General features: G+C 67.4%; 6 protein-coding genes across 6 annotated transcripts; 3 read left to right on the top strand and 3 right to left on the bottom strand.

Moving 5' to 3' along the window:
- Positions 1 to 37: 37 nt before the first annotated feature.
- MICPUN_109104 (predicted protein) lies at positions 38 to 1,042 on the top strand. The gene has a single exon (XM_002505058.1). The coding sequence runs from the start codon at positions 47 to 49 to the stop codon at positions 992 to 994; it is 948 nt and encodes a 315-aa protein (XP_002505104.1). The 5' UTR covers positions 38 to 46; the 3' UTR covers positions 995 to 1,042.
- A 16-nt stretch (positions 1,043 to 1,058) lies between these two features.
- MICPUN_62269 (predicted protein) lies at positions 1,059 to 3,389 on the bottom strand (the record flags this gene model as incomplete). The annotated part of the gene is made up of 3 exons (XM_002504753.1): positions 1,059 to 1,850; positions 1,987 to 2,748; positions 2,952 to 3,389. The coding sequence occupies 3 exons, from the start codon at positions 3,387 to 3,389 to the stop codon at positions 1,059 to 1,061; spliced, it is 1,992 nt and encodes a 663-aa protein (XP_002504799.1).
- A 779-nt stretch (positions 3,390 to 4,168) lies between these two features.
- Positions 4,169 to 6,879, bottom strand: MICPUN_109103 (predicted protein). Its single transcript, XM_002504752.1, has 2 exons — positions 4,941 to 6,879; positions 4,169 to 4,870 (listed from the first exon to the last, which is right to left on the bottom strand). The coding sequence occupies exon 1, from the start codon at positions 6,721 to 6,723 to the stop codon at positions 5,578 to 5,580; it is 1,146 nt and encodes a 381-aa protein (XP_002504798.1). The 5' UTR covers positions 6,724 to 6,879; the 3' UTR covers positions 4,169 to 4,870; positions 4,941 to 5,577.
- A 1,114-nt stretch (positions 6,880 to 7,993) lies between these two features.
- On the top strand, positions 7,994 to 10,597 carry MICPUN_62266 (predicted protein; the record flags this gene model as incomplete). The annotated part of the gene is made up of 1 exon (XM_002505057.1): positions 7,994 to 10,597. The coding sequence occupies one exon, from the start codon at positions 7,994 to 7,996 to the stop codon at positions 10,595 to 10,597; it is 2,604 nt and encodes an 867-aa protein (XP_002505103.1).
- Positions 10,598 to 10,681: 84 nt separating this feature from the next.
- On the bottom strand, positions 10,682 to 11,569 carry MICPUN_62265 (predicted protein; the record flags this gene model as incomplete). Its single annotated transcript, XM_002504751.1, has 1 exon — positions 10,682 to 11,569. One exon carries the CDS (start codon positions 11,567 to 11,569, stop codon positions 10,682 to 10,684), a length of 888 nt encoding a protein of 295 aa, XP_002504797.1.
- Positions 11,570 to 11,921: 352 nt separating this feature from the next.
- On the top strand, positions 11,922 to 13,880 carry MICPUN_86239 (CorA metal ion transporter family; the record flags this gene model as incomplete). The annotated part of the gene is made up of 4 exons (XM_002505056.1): positions 11,922 to 12,488; positions 12,624 to 13,088; positions 13,138 to 13,255; positions 13,528 to 13,880. 4 exons carry the CDS (start codon positions 11,922 to 11,924, stop codon positions 13,878 to 13,880), a joined length of 1,503 nt encoding a protein of 500 aa, XP_002505102.1.
- Positions 13,881 to 14,203: the final 323 nt, after the last annotated feature.

Raw genomic sequence — 14,203 nt, 5'->3', positions numbered from 1 at the left:
TCGGCCGAGATCTCACACTCTCACTCTCCCTCGCGCCCGCGCACGCATGGCTCCAACGCCGACGTGCGTGCTGCTGACCCGAGGGGTCTCCCCCGGTTTCGCCGCCGCGCAGCGGACGGAGGACGACGGCGGCGCGCCCCTGAGCGCCTCCGCCGCGTCCGCCGAGCACGAAAAACTCGTGGACAAGCTGAGACCCCACGCGGGGCGCGTCGTCTCCATCGACGCGGACGATAAGCATCCCGACTGCGTGTTCGTGGAGGACTGCGTCGTGGCGCTGCCGTCCCGGGGTTTCTTCGCGTGCAACCCGCACGTCACGCGCCGGGGCGAGGTCGCCGCGGTCGTGGGCGCCGCGATGGGCGTGAGCTGGCCGGACGTCGGGCCGATGTTCCTCCGGGGCCTCGCGAGCGAACGCGATGGCGAGCGCATCGAGGGAGGCGACGTCCTCTACGTGTCGGGCGGGCGCGACACCGCGCACCACTACCTCGTCGGCGTCGGGAACAGGTCCAACGCCGCCGGCGCCGACGCGTTGAGGACCGCGCTGCGCAAGTGCGCCGTCGCCGCCGGAGCCCTGTACGAACCGATGGAGGAGTCGACGCTCTTCCTGGTGCACGAGGTGGACCTCTCCGGCACGGGATGGCTCCACCTCAAGAGCGCGCTCACCTGGGCACCCAACGTCGGGTTCGTGGCGTCGGACCCCGCGTGCCCGGTGCTGGAAAGGGCGCTGGCGTGCCTGGACGGATGCGAGGACACAGCTGTGAACCGGATCCGGGACCCGGCGGTGATTGTCCCAAAGCACTGTCCAAATGTGTTGGCGCTGCCCGGTGATGTAATCTTCACGCATCCAAACGCGTCGGAGGCGATACGAGCGAGGGGCGCGGAACGCGGCGTCGTCGTCGTCGACGCGGAGCAGCCGGAGCTGGCGAGGGCGGACGGGGCGCTGACGTGCTGCGCGGTGGTCCTGGACCCGGACTTCAGGTGGGGACCGAACTACTGACGACGACGACGGGAGGAGAATGTGTCAAAAATGTGTCAAAATTCGTCCAACGCTTACCCGTCCCTCACGGGTTTGGTTTCTCCCACTGCGTCACCCCGGTCTGCGAGTTGACGTAGTAGGCGACGCCCTCGTTCGTGTAGTACGTGTCCCACGCCCCGTTCGTGTTCCCCCCGCCCAGCTGAAGGTACGGATCGGACGCAAACGACGGCGTCGTTGTCGCGCCGCCGCCCGCCCCGGATGCGTAGTCGGTGACGCTGACGTTGATATCCGGATCAAACGGGCGGCCGCGGGACGTCGCGGAGGACGCGGCGGCGTTCGCGACGGAGCTCTGGTACCCCTGGTCGAGCTGCGACGCCAGCCGCGAGGTGGGCGCGGAATGCGTTGGATGCGGGGACGCCCCCGAAGGAGCCGAGTCGCCGCCGCCGCCCGAGTCGTTGCACACCTCCGCCAGCTTAGCCGCCCATCCGTCGCACTCCCGTTCGCTGTCGGCGCACAGAAACTTGCATCCAGCCTTCTCAGCCTCGACGCTGCCGATGAGCTCGACGCCGTGCGCCCTGCCCGCGTCTCCGAGCGTCGCGGTGCACGCGCTGATAACCTTGGAGAGGTCGATGACCCCTCGGGGCTTCGTCCCCGGTCTATTTGCCTGCGACACGTCCTTGAACCAACCCAACTTCTTGTCCTTGAGCACGAACCATCGCCGGCGCCAGTTGGACAGGTGCTCGCCCTTCTTCGTGAGCCAGCCGCAGTACTCGGGCCGGTCGTGCCACGCGATGGTCGCGGCGGCGGCGGCGGCGGCGGCGCTCGGGACGGACGAAGACGCGTTCATCGCGGACGATCCCCCGGCGGATGCGAGAGCCTAATAACCCGGGTTGGAGTAGAAATTGTCAGTTCGTGGTCAGTGCGTCGGTCGAAGAAAGCTCACGAGTGGTGGAGGAAAAGTGGCAAGCTACATCCGGGGGCCAAGCCACGCCCGGGCCGAGCCGCGTGCGTACCTTGTTGTTGAACCACTCGCCGTTTTTGTCCTCGATCGTCCCGGACGCATCGTGCCCGCGCAGCTCGCACCACTGAAACGCGGACGTCACCAGCGTGTCCATCATCGCGCCGCACGTCGCCTCGTCGGCACTCAGCGACAGCGCGCTCACGCCGTCTCGCCCCGCCACCTTCACCGTGAGGATGGTGGGGTCCGCGAGGCGCCAACTGGAGATTTTGTCCAACTCGTACCCGTGCCCGTCGACGCGTTCGCCGACGCGATCGCCGTCCTCCTCGAAGAGCGCGATACCGTCCAGGCCCACCTGACACACGACGCTCTCGATGTCCCCGCCGTCGCACGTCGGGAAGAGCATGCAGCGGTAGCGGTTGCTTCCCCGCGGCGCGCCGGCCATCTCGCGCGGTTTGCCCCCTACTCGGGCATTTGAGGAACCGCCAGCCGTGCCCCCGCCAGCTGCGGCGCCCCCGTAGCCGTACCCCGACGAAGGCGGCGCGCTCACCGATGAGTGGCGCTGCGAGTGCGCGATGAGGTCGGGAATGCTGGGATAGTTGACGGCGTCGTAAGTTACCGCGGCGCCGCCGTATGAGGGGTCCGCGCGGCCGTACGCGGGCGCCTGGGTGGGGTACTCGGCGGACACAGCTGGCGGGGCGCCGAAGCCGGGGATGAGCGGGGCGCCGTAGTCGGGGTTGGGGGCCGCGGGGTTGGGCGCCGCGGGGTATCCGTAGTTACCCTGCGTCGCGTACGGATCCTGAACGCCGGAGGGTGCCTGGGCGGGCGCGGAAGGGACGGGTCGGTCGGTCAGCGCGCGGGTGAGAGCGCTCTCGTCGTCAGCCCCGAGGAGGAGAGCGGGTGAAATTTCGCGTTTGTCTGCTCGCGCGCGGGGCCGGGGGCGCCCGGGGCTGGGTCGGTCCGGCGCGACCCGGGTTCCGAGCCTCGGAAACGTCAATCTGTACCGTCACGATGACGCACCTGCGGGTAACCCTCCCCGGAGGATGGCGGGTAGGGGTAGGAGTACTGCTGGGACATGGTGGTCCCCACTCTTTTCGTCGCTTCTTGCCAGGCGGTCGGAATTAATTGGCCGGTGGGGTCGCGGTGAAGCTCGGGGTGGGGTCGAGGTGGAAGCTCGCGGTGGGTTCGCGCGGTCTGGGTGACGCGAACGGAACGTGAAACCTTCGCCGGGGCGCGGTCGCTTCTCGCGGTCGCCTGTGTCACCAGGAGTGTCTCCGTCACCCCAGATCTCGGACGCCGTGCACAAAATTTGGGCGACGCTGACGCTGACAGGACGATGACGCTGACGGAAAGAATCCAGGTTCGGATATTTTTTTGCTGAAAAAGCGCGCCCGCCCCATAGCCAAAAGCGGCATCCACGGCATCCACGCCCGGTGGGTACGCTCGTCGGGCAGCCATGTTCGCGGCCGCGACATCTTCGCTCGCGCATCGCGTCTTCTCGCCGCGAGCGTTCGCTCGCCCCCCTCGGGGACCCGACCCGCGTCCCAACCCGATTCGCCAATCCCCGAGGAAAGCAACAACGCCCCGGATGGCGAGATTACCCAACGCCGCCGCGGACAGGACCACCACCGAAACCGTCGCGTCCGCCGCGGATGTCTCCGCCTTGCTCCTCGTGGGGTTCCATCCGGACGAGATCCAGCCCCTGACCGAGCTCGTGGGCTCCATCGCTGCCGAGCTGGATCTTGCGCAGGAGATTGGGGTGGCGCTCGTGAACAGAAAGTCCCTCAACAAGACCTTCGCATCCTTACTCGACGAGGACGAGGAGGAGGAGGACGAGGAGGAGGACGAGGAGGAGGAAGACGAGGAGGAAGGCGGCGAGAACGACGCTTCCTACGCGGCGGACGGCATGGACGACTGGGACGACGAAGACCTGGACGCTTCGTTCGACGGCTACGAGGTGCATCCCGGCGATTGGAGCCCCGACGACGACGACGACGACGACGACGACTCCCTCCCGCCCCTCTCGAACATCCTGCCCCCGGCCGCCCGGTGCGTCTTACTCAGAGGCGACGGCGCCAAGGCGCTGATGCCCCACCTCCGATGGGAGATGCAGTCCGCGGGTTTCGAGCCCGCGATATTCGGAGCCTTCACCGCGAATAACCAAGACGCGACAATCGCGAAAGTCGCCTCCAACGTCGTGGAGGCGCACGAGCGACACTGGCGTTTGTCGGGGGACCCGGGAAGCGACGCGAACGTACAAGAGCCCACGAGTCCGTACGCGGAAACGCCGTCGTCGAAAGCGTTGTGGGCGACGAACACGGCGTGGGAAGGTGAGGAAGCGTGGTCCCCCGCGAGCGCCGTCCCGGTGCTCAACGTCGTCACCGACGCGGCCACCGTGCCGGACCCGCCGCCGTTCGGCGTGGGTGACTACTTCCGCGAGGACGCCACGGCGATCGTGGCGCTCGACGGGGTCGTGGGCGAGAGCCTGCGAGGCGCGCTGCTGGACGCGGTGACGGAGCCGGGGTGGGACCACGCGACCGCGGCATCGCCGCCGACGCCCAAGTGGGACAGGTCCACGACGGACGGAATAAACGGAACAACGGAGGAAGATTCCGAAGGGGACTCCGAAGACGGCTCCGAAGACGGCTCCGACGGGATCCGAACGGGCTCCTACGGCACGTTCCGACCCGCCCCCGGGTCGTGGGGCTTGACCGAGTCCGCGTTGGAAGACGTCGTGTCGCACCCCGCCACCGCCGCGTTTCTCAGCCGAATCGCCGCGCTCTACCCCGAGTACCACGTCCGAACCATGCCCGCGGACGCGCTCGAGCCCGACGGCGTGCCCGGCGCGTCACCGGATTCGTCCGGGAGGCGAATCGCCACGGCGGTGGCCAACGCGGCGGTGTACGGAGACGATTTCAAGTGGCACCTCGACGCCGACCCGGTGAGTTTTTTTTAAATCTCTAATCTCTTTGTGGGCGGTTCGACTGACGACTGTTTTGTTTTGTTTACAGGCGGCGCTGCCTCCGTCGTCGCCCTTCGCGGAACGGTACGGGACGTACGTCAACAGGTCCGTGGGTCGACCGCTCTTCGTATCCGCGCTGGTGTACCTGAACGCGGCCGGTTGGACCGCGGACATGAACGCCGAGACGCTGGTGCTGGATCCGGGCACCGGGACCGGGGTGTTCGTGAGACCCACGCCGGGGCGGGTGCTCCTGATGGACCAGGACGCGCTGCACAGGGTGTCCACGCCGAGTCAAGGCGCGGGGGTGCCCAGGTACTCTCTCGTGCTCAAGCTGTGCTTCTATCCCAAGCATCCGGAGGCTCGGCCGAGGCTCTCGCGGCCGGAGTGGGGCAGGCCGGTGAACTTCGGGACGGCGCGGGGACTCTCATCGCCCTTCGCGGACGATGGGGAGTCGCGCGCGTGAGCGAGACGGGCGTGGAGCCCACCGTCGTTTCTCACGCACGCGGAATAGATCACCTCACCGGCGCGCTCGTGCGGATCTGGTGCCCGCCGACGCCCATCATGTATCATACGCCGACGAGAGTTTTTGTCGTTGAGAGTTCAAACTTCAGTCACGATGAATCATCACAAGTGTTCGAAGGTGGCGCTAAACGAACGATCGAGGCGTCCGCGTTTCGGTCGATTTCAGACCGCGTCGTCCCCGTACTTTCGGTCGTTTCGAAGTCCCCCGTACCCCGACGACGACAGCACGTCCATCTCCCTATCGCCCCCGCCGCCAAAGACGTCCGCCGCCTCGGGCACCGACTCGTACCCGCCCACCTTATCCGCCACCACCGCGACGATCACCACGCCGCCAAAGACGCAGACGCCAACGAACGTGCCCGCCAGCCAACCGATCCCACCGTGCTCGTCGACGCCGAACATCTCGCGAAACACCCGCTTCACGCTCCCGGACGAGAGCCGCTCGGTCATGTGACGAGACCCGCGGGGCTCGTGCGTTCGCTCAAACGCGTAAGGGTCCAAGTCCCCCTCGGCGACGCCCATGCTCGCGTCGTAGTCCGCCTCGGTGGGGGTGACGATTCGAATCACCGGCCCGACACCCGTCCGCGTGAACGGGTCGTCCCCGTACGCCTCCTCCTCCTCCTCCCTTCGAGCCTCCATGTAATCCGCCTCCGCCAGCAAAAAGCTGTCAACCTCGTCGAGCATGAGCCGGGGGAACGCCTCGCGAACCACCACCGGCCCATCGCCGAGCCTCGCGAGCCCCGGTTTCTTTTCGCCCTCTTTGTTAACGTCGCTCGTCTCCGCGGCGGCACCGACCCCCGCCGATCTTTCGCCCGCGCCGAGCCCGGCTTCCTTTGGCGGGTCGTAGATGGCGTACTTGGGGTGCTCTCCCGACGTCCCATCCTTGGGGTCCTTGGGCCACGGCGCCTGACCCGGGTCCGCGTACACGTCCCCGCGCACCCTGAACTTGGCCACGGTGGTCGGCGACGAGCCGTCGGCGTTGAGGTCGTCGTCGGACACGATCGCGAGCGCCAGCGTCGGTGAACCGTTCTCGTCTGTCTCTGCAAATGCGTGGATACCCGCGGCTTTAGCGAACGTGCCGCGATTCATGTGCCCCGGGGTCTTCGCCCCCGCCAAACCGTTGCGGCCGTCGAGGGTGAACAGGAGCCTGCTGGGCACCCGGTTGCCGTCCACGCGGAACGCCCACCTGGGCGCCGCGCGAATCTGCACCGAGCTGTCCGACTCGCACCGGTGCATAAAAATCGCGAATCGCCCATCCGGGGTGGCGGTGGCGTCCGTGAGCTCGCACCCGTCGGTGATTTGCGTCATCTTCACCGCGGCGATCGGTCCGTCCCTCGCCGGCGCTTGGGACTCCAGGTCGAAGAGGAAACCCTGGAGGGCGTCGACGCGGGACTTGCACCCCGCACACACCGGCGGCGACGGCGACGAACAAAAAGCTAAAACCGAAGCTCCCAATCTGCCGGGGAGCCCGCTGCCGTAGAGCGGGGGCAGGTACACGAGCGCCTTCGGGCCGTGGTTCGGGGCGCACGACCCACGGAGGACCGCGGCGGAACCCGGGACGTCGGCGTACTGCCCCCCGCGTCCCCATCGGAATCGCACCAGGTTGTTCGCCGCCAGGTTGAAGGAATCTTCGACGCCCACGACCATCTCGCCCGGGTCCGTTGGGTTCCACCACTGAGCACCCTGCCCGGTTCCAAAGTTGGGAACGATGACTAAAGACTCCGCGTCGACGCGTCCGCCCTCGTGCCACAGCTTTCCCGGCCCGCCGCCCACCCGCGGCGACTGCCGCGAGCTCCCGGCCCACGTTCCCGGTTCGACCGATCCCCACGACGGCGGCTTGACGCCCGCGCCCTCGTCGATCCCAGGGGCTCGTATGCCCCACGCCGCGTCCTCGATGCTGTTGATTCCGGCGAGGTTCTTGCTGTCGGGATCGAGCGCGAGGGACACGCGAAGGAGCCGCGCGTAGTTGTCCGTCAGCACCCACAGCGCGGAACCGTCGTACGGCGATCCCACCACGCTGGACCATCCGCGCGCGCCCTCCGGGAGCATCAGCGTGAGCCCCCCCGCGTACTCGACGGACCCGCCCGGCACCGTGGTCTGGATTCGTTTACCGTCAAAGTCCCCGATGTACGCCGTCCGGAACGGCACCGGCGTCAGGTCTCCCTCGCCGAGGCCCGCCACCTCGACGACGGGTTCATCAGCCTGTGGGTTCGCATGCGCGTCCCGATGCGCGTCGCCCGCGCGCGTCGCCCGGGTATCGGCGCTCGCGCTCGCCGCCGACGCGAGCACCAGCATCGCACAGACGAGTGCGCTCGCTCGTCTCATCGCGTGAGGTTCTCGGGCGACGCCGCAGCCGTCCCAACCTCGCGCGTTCGTCGTCTGTCGCGCGGTAACCACCGCGAGTCACCCCCGCGGCCTTCCGTCTGGTGCAGCTGGAGAATCGGCCGAAAATAAACCGTGCTTTCCCGAGTCAGACGTGTACACGCGGGTGTTCTGACTGGTCCACCGTGCGAGGGAATTTATCCGCCGGGGTGCCGGGAAAAGAAAGGAAACACATCGCATCCTCGCCAGCGGCGCGATGCGGGAAGACCCCGAGGATCCCTGGGAGGATGGATACCTCCGCGGGGATCCCAGGAGCCGGCGCTCGTCGGGCGGATCCTCGTCGTCGCCCGCCGACGGCGGCATCTCCGTCAAGACCCTGACCCCGTACCTCACGAGCTCCACCGCGCGGACCCTGAACGGTCTCGCGGCTCTCCTGGTGGTGGCGGGGCTGATCTTGGTGGCGCAGGTGAGCGCCCCGCAGATCGGGTGGGCGGGCGGGCGGGTCGGATCGCGGGGGGTGGCGGTGCTCGACATCGGCGCGGACACGGGCGCGACCGGCGCGGCGTCGCGGGCATCGTCGATCAAAAACAACGACGAGGGCTCCACCAAAGGCCCATCAGGACGGACGTGGACGTTCAAAGAGAAAACGGGAGATGGCCTGAACGTCCCCGAGCGCCCGAAGAAGAACAACACCCTGTCGCTCAAGACCAGCGGGGCGCACGACACGTGGGGACGCAAGTTCTACGCCGACGACTCCCCGTCCAACCTCCTCGCGTCCCTCGCGTCCCTCACGGACGCGACGGCCGGGAAGGAGTGGTCGCAGATCCCGTCGGTGCGCAGGCAACTGCGCGCATTCGCCGCAGTCTGCGGCGACGACATGGTCACCGCACAGGGACGCGGACGGCGCACGTTCATCAAGGCTCTGGCGGAGTACACACAGCTGTACGAGGAGCTCTGGCGGGATACCGGCGGGAACGGCACAGCTGTGCATCGGCCGCGGGTGCTCATCGTCAGAGACGCGCTCGCGCGACGGGGGCGAGGATTGGGGGACCAGCAGGCGCACCTCGCGCGTTGGCTCATGTTCGGCATGGCGACGCGACGCGCGGTGTTCTTTCAGCACTGCGCGGAGGATGACGAGCCGTGGGAGGAGCTCTACCCGAGCGGCGCGCTCAATCCGCCGCCGCCGAGATGCGACGAGACGACGGACGACGGGTATTTCAACCTCGGCGATTATTTCCGACTGATGGGCGGCATCGACGCGCGGTGGAACGCGGCGACGGCGGCGAAACTGCGCGAGTTGGACGTCGCCGGGACGCACGCGAACCTGACGGTGGTGGGGTCGTGTAACGACCGTACGGGCCACGTGGCGCACGGCGATTCGCCCGACGCGCGCGTCGGCGGCTTCCCGAACCCGACGACGACGCGAATGTTCACGTGCGACTGCTGCGAGTCGTGCGACGCGGTTAACGAGCGTTCCGCGAGCGCGACGGGTCGATACGTGGACAGGTTCAAGAAGTTCTGGGCGGACGAGCACGAGGCGCATTCGGTCATCGCGTTCGAGTACCGCAGCCAGTGCGGGGTTCCCCGCGTGATTGGGTTTCGTGACGACCCGGCTCTGAGCTGGTACTCGCGCGACTTGCCGCGAATACTGGCGCACGTCGCGGATGCAAACGGGGAAGACTCGTTGGTGCCATCGGACTGGGCCGCGGACGTCCTCGACGGCGAGGGGGGCGCCGGCGTGTCGGGTGGTTCGAACGCACCGCCTGCCACGACGCCGCTCGAGTTTCGATCCATCGGCGTGGATCGGTCCCGGTGGGAGCACTGCGCGAGGTTCGCGATGACGCAGCCGTCGCCGGCTGCGCAAACCGCCGCGACGTCCGCGCTGAGACGACTCACCGCGATGGGCGAGCACCGTCCGCTCGTGGGGTTTTACGCGTTGATGAACGCGGCGGCGGTGTCGGGGTCCGGGGGGGCGTCAAATGGGGCGTCAAAGGGGGCGTCAAAGGGGGCGTCAAAGGGGGCGTCGGATGCGGATTGCGAGTTGCGCTTGGCGGATACGGATTCTTTGTCTTGGGTCTCCGTCGACGATGAGTTCGCGAAGAGGGCACAGCTGGCGCCGGGTTTGAAGGGCCCCCCTTCGTGCGGGTTCGCGCCGTACAACTGCGACGACAAGCCTCTGTACTGGACGGCGCTGTACGGTCAGCTCTCGGGGTACCTGGACTGCGCGAGACGGGCGCCGTCGCTGGGTCTTCCCCTGGTTTCCATCGCGAGCGCCGGCGAGTACACGAGTTCACGAACAGAGTCCGGCGACGTGGACGTGCACGCCCCCGCGAGGGTGTACGCGGCGACCGACTCCGCGCTCGTCCACGCGCTTCTCGCCGAGGAAGGAGACGAGGGAGGAGGAGGGGGCGATTTGGTGGTGTTCGGGAACGTCTCGTCGGGAACGTCGGACGGGGCGAAGGAGGGGACAGATGCGAATTTGAAGGCGGCGGTGGATTTTTACGTCCTCTCGCTCGCGGACGTCATCGTCGCGCCGGCGCGCGGCTCCTTCGTCGACGGCGCCGCCCGACGGGGTTTTCCGTTCAAGGCGGTGTTGGGCGGGCCGCGCGACGCGTGCGTCCTGCTCCGCGCGCTGGCGAGGGAGGAACCGGCCGGGGGGGCGGAACCGGTGGGGGCGGATGATAAAGTTGCTCCGGGCTCCCATTACAGCCATACGTTTACGGGCCCGGCGGATGCGTTGCGCGGGTTGGAGGCGTGCTTCAGGGGGATGCGCGCGTTGGGTTTGAACCCGCACGTCCCGAACGACGCGCGTGAGACGATGGACCGACTCGCTTCAAGCGTCGAGAGTAACCCCGAGTAACCCCGACCGCTTCGAGCTAATCTTAAGTCTACTACAAGGTCTACCTTCGTGAAAGTTAAAACCCTCACCGAGTTGGGGTAAGTCTCACGACGAATCCCTCGCGTTAAACGCGCCCGCGCCGTCCCGGTCACCCGCCCTCGACGCCTTCCTCGGCGTCGCCGTCCGCACAACCGCGCCCGCGAAGGCTTCGAAACCGACGACGCTCCCGGCGACGCCTCCGAGCGCCGCGCCCGCATTTTGTCCCATGTCTCGCACCTGTTTACCGATCGGCCCCCAATGGTACGGTATGGCTTCCCGCTCCAGCCTGAGCGTCTCGTACAGCACCCTGGTGAGCGCCGCCTTGGGGAGGTGCGAGCGGCGGGGGGGAACCTCGAACGCGCATCCCGGTTCGAGGATAGCGCGGCGGTCGTCGTCGTCGTCGTCGCGGAGCCTCTCCGGCTCTGTTGGGGTCCTCGACGGCCCCGCGCCGGTGAATCCCCTGCGCTCGTAGAGCCTCTCCAGCTCCTCCAGTAACTCTCTCAGCGCGAAGCACGCCTTGGCGGCGCGCTGAAACTCCCACCACCGCACCTCCGCGTCGTCGGTCGTCCGAAGCACGTCGCGAACGCGCTCGGCGATTGCGGATGGCGCGTCTTCCAGCAGGGCGTCGATGAGTTGGTTGAACTTGCGGCCGGGCACGGGCTTCTCTCCCTCCTCGTCGCCGCTGAGCACCTCGAACGCCAGGAGCGCGTTGTCCGTGAACGCCCTGCGCGTGTGCGGGCTCAGCGAGAGGTACTGGTGCGCCCTGGCCACCGCCCCGGCGCCCCCCAGCACCCTCCGGAGGTAATCGCTCGCGAACGCGATGGGATCCTCCGGTCGGTTCTCGAGCGCGAGCGTGACGACGTCCTTCAGGTACACCGAGAGCTGGCTCCTGTCGAAGGACGCGACATCGACCGGGGGTCGCGTTCCCAGCGGCGGCGCGGCGTTGGCGTTCATTCTCCTCCCTCCGAGCCCCGCGCGCGCGCGGTCCGACCGCGCCCCGAGTTTTTGAAACGTCCCAGGAAACCACGCTGCCGTGTCAAGCCCAGCAGTCCAGCGTTGTTGTCGAGTCGTGGCACGAGGCGAGCGCCCCGAGCCACGACGCCTCACGCGCGACACGCCGGGCCGCGAGCCGTCGGGCGCGTTCCATCTCGCGACGAAGCGGTTCCCTCCGCCGGCACCCGGTCCATCCGGATACACCCGGCGACGTGCGCACGAGCGGTCGCTCGACGAGCCCCTGCTTGGCGACCCCGAGCGTTCCTCCTCCTCCTCTGGCGAGGAGAAAGACCACGACGACGACGACGACGGCATGGGTTCGGCGGGGGAGGGATCGCACTGGCTGGATCGCACCCCGAGCGACGAGCTCGGCGATCCGACCACCCTGCGCGGCGACGCTGCGAGGCGGGTCGCGAGGCGGCTCACCGATGTCGCGCGGTTCCGAGGTTCGGTCGGTTCCGAGGCTGAGACCTCCGCCTGGCTCAGCCGCCGCTCCACCCCCGACGGCGTCGACCAAACCCCGGCCGCCGCTCGAGACCCGGCTCGTTTTAACCCGACGCCGCCGCTCGGTCAAACCCTCGCGCCGGCCCCAGCGTTCAAGCCCGGCCCGAACGCCATCGTCTTCACCCGCGAGCAGCGCGGCGACCCCGGGGCGCAACCCGAGAAGCGATACAACGTCCAGCGAAAGTGGCTCGTCCTAGACGTCGACGGCGAGTCGACGTTTCTGGAGGCGACGAAGATGGAGATGCAGCGCGAGCTCGGCGTGCCGTTTCGGGATCTCATGATCCTGGACCCGGCGCTGCCCACGAGGTACCCGAGCAGCGTGTTCATCCGCCCGAGGGCGCTCGTCATCAACCTCGAGCACATAAGAGCCGTGGTGGTATCCACGCGAGTGGTGCTCATGGCGGACAGGGACGACGGCGGACCGGATCCCCACGCCAAGCGCTTCTTCCAGTCCCTCCGGAAGATGCTCGCAAAAGACCCGACGCCGACGCCGACGGACGTTCTTCCAGAGACTCTTCCAGACGTTCTTCCAGAAGACGTTCTTCCAGAAGATGTCATTCCAAACGACGTTATTCCAAACGACGTTCTTGCGGATGACGTTATGCCGAACGGCGGCGTCTCGCCCGAAGCCACCGCCGCCACCACCGACATCCTCGGCCTGCGTCAATCCCCCGCGGACCTCAAAGTCCTCGCCCTCCCCTTCGAACTTCGCGTCGTCGAAGCCGCTTTGTTCCATGTGTGCGCCAGGCTGCTGGAGGAGACAATAACGCTCGAGGACGTCGCGTATCCCGCGCTGGATTCGCTCGCGAGGCACGTCACCACCAAGTCGCTGGAGCGCGTGCGACGCGCCAAGGCGGCGATGAACCAGCTGTCGAGGCGCGTCGGGGCGGTGCGTGAGGAGCTGAGCAAGCTCCTGGCGGACGACGGGGACATGATGGCGATGTGCCTGACGACGAGGGAGGAGAAAGACCGCCACGTTCACGACGACGGGAGGAGCCGTCACTACCGCTCGGGCGGCGAGGAAGAGTCCAATCACGGCGCCGCGTCCAATCACGGCTCCAGACGGAAGTCGCGGCACCGCAAGTCGTCCGGTCCGCGCGTCCGCCGTCGATCGTCGTCCTCCTCCGGCGTCGTCGTCGACTCGTCCGAAAAGGAGCCTCCGGAAAGGAGTCCGGTTTCACCGGACCCGCCCGGCGCGCCTCGACCGTCCCCGGTGGAGGAAGACGCGGTTCGCGTGGAGCTCCACCCGCCGCCGGTTTCGTTCCCGGATCTGTCCACGTCGCCCATCAAGCAGCTCGAGCCGCGAAGGAGCCTCTCGATTGAGGGATCCTCCTCCGACGGCGTCCCCTTTGACGATCTCTCGTCGTCGGAGGCGGAGGACGCCGACGTCGGCGAGGAGCTCGAGGGAGTGGAAGAGCACGAGGGAGTGGAGGCGTTACTCGAGGCGTACTACATGCACGTCGACTTCAGCTTCGCCAGGCTGGCCGAGCTGCGGGACGCGACCGAGGACACCGAGGATCTGGCCGAGATTTCACTCGATTCGCAGCGAAACAGGCTGATAAAGATCGATCTGGTCATATCCAACGCCACGCTCGCGGTGGGCGTCTTCGGCGTCGTCGCCGGCGCGTTCGGGATGAACCTGCCGGTGCCGCTCAGGTCGAACCAAGGGGCGTTCGGGGAGGTGCTCATCGCGGCGGGGGCGGCGTGCGTCGCGCTCTTTACGGGGGTGCTGCTGTACCTGCGCAGCCAGAGGCTGCTGCAGACGTGATCCGGTCGGATCGTTTCTCATCTCAGCCTCGAGTGTCATTACATGTACAGGTGTTTTCGCTGCCAGACCTGTGCCGGTCTCTCAGCCCGCCACTGAAGGTTGCGCTGTTGTCAACAAGCGTTTGTCAACTCCTCCGCCGTGCTCGGGGTGCCATCTCGTTGCCCGCTCGGGCTCGGACGTCGCGAATTCGTCTCCCGATAACCCCGTCGTTTCTCCCTAATCCCTAATATCAGTCTCGATCCCGTCGGAGCGTCAATTCCTTAATCACGTTCCTCCTCGACCATTCAACTCCCGTCTCTCATCACCTCGTTCCTCGGTGAACA

The sequence above is a fragment of the Micromonas commoda genome, chromosome 11 (assembly GCF_000090985.2).
Source record: "Micromonas commoda chromosome 11, complete sequence".
Taxonomy (NCBI): domain Eukaryota; kingdom Viridiplantae; phylum Chlorophyta; class Mamiellophyceae; order Mamiellales; family Mamiellaceae; genus Micromonas; species Micromonas commoda.
This window is presented reverse-complemented; position numbering and strand designations above follow the sequence as displayed.

Excerpts from the sequence above, each read along its gene's own strand:
- MICPUN_109104 (XM_002505058.1), top strand. The coding sequence starts at position 47 with ATGGCTCCAACGCCGACGTGCGTGCTGCTGACCCGAGGGGTCTCCCCC.
- MICPUN_109103 (XM_002504752.1), bottom strand. The coding sequence starts at position 6,723 with ATGACGCAAATCACCGACGGGTGCGAGCTCACGGACGCCACCGCCACC.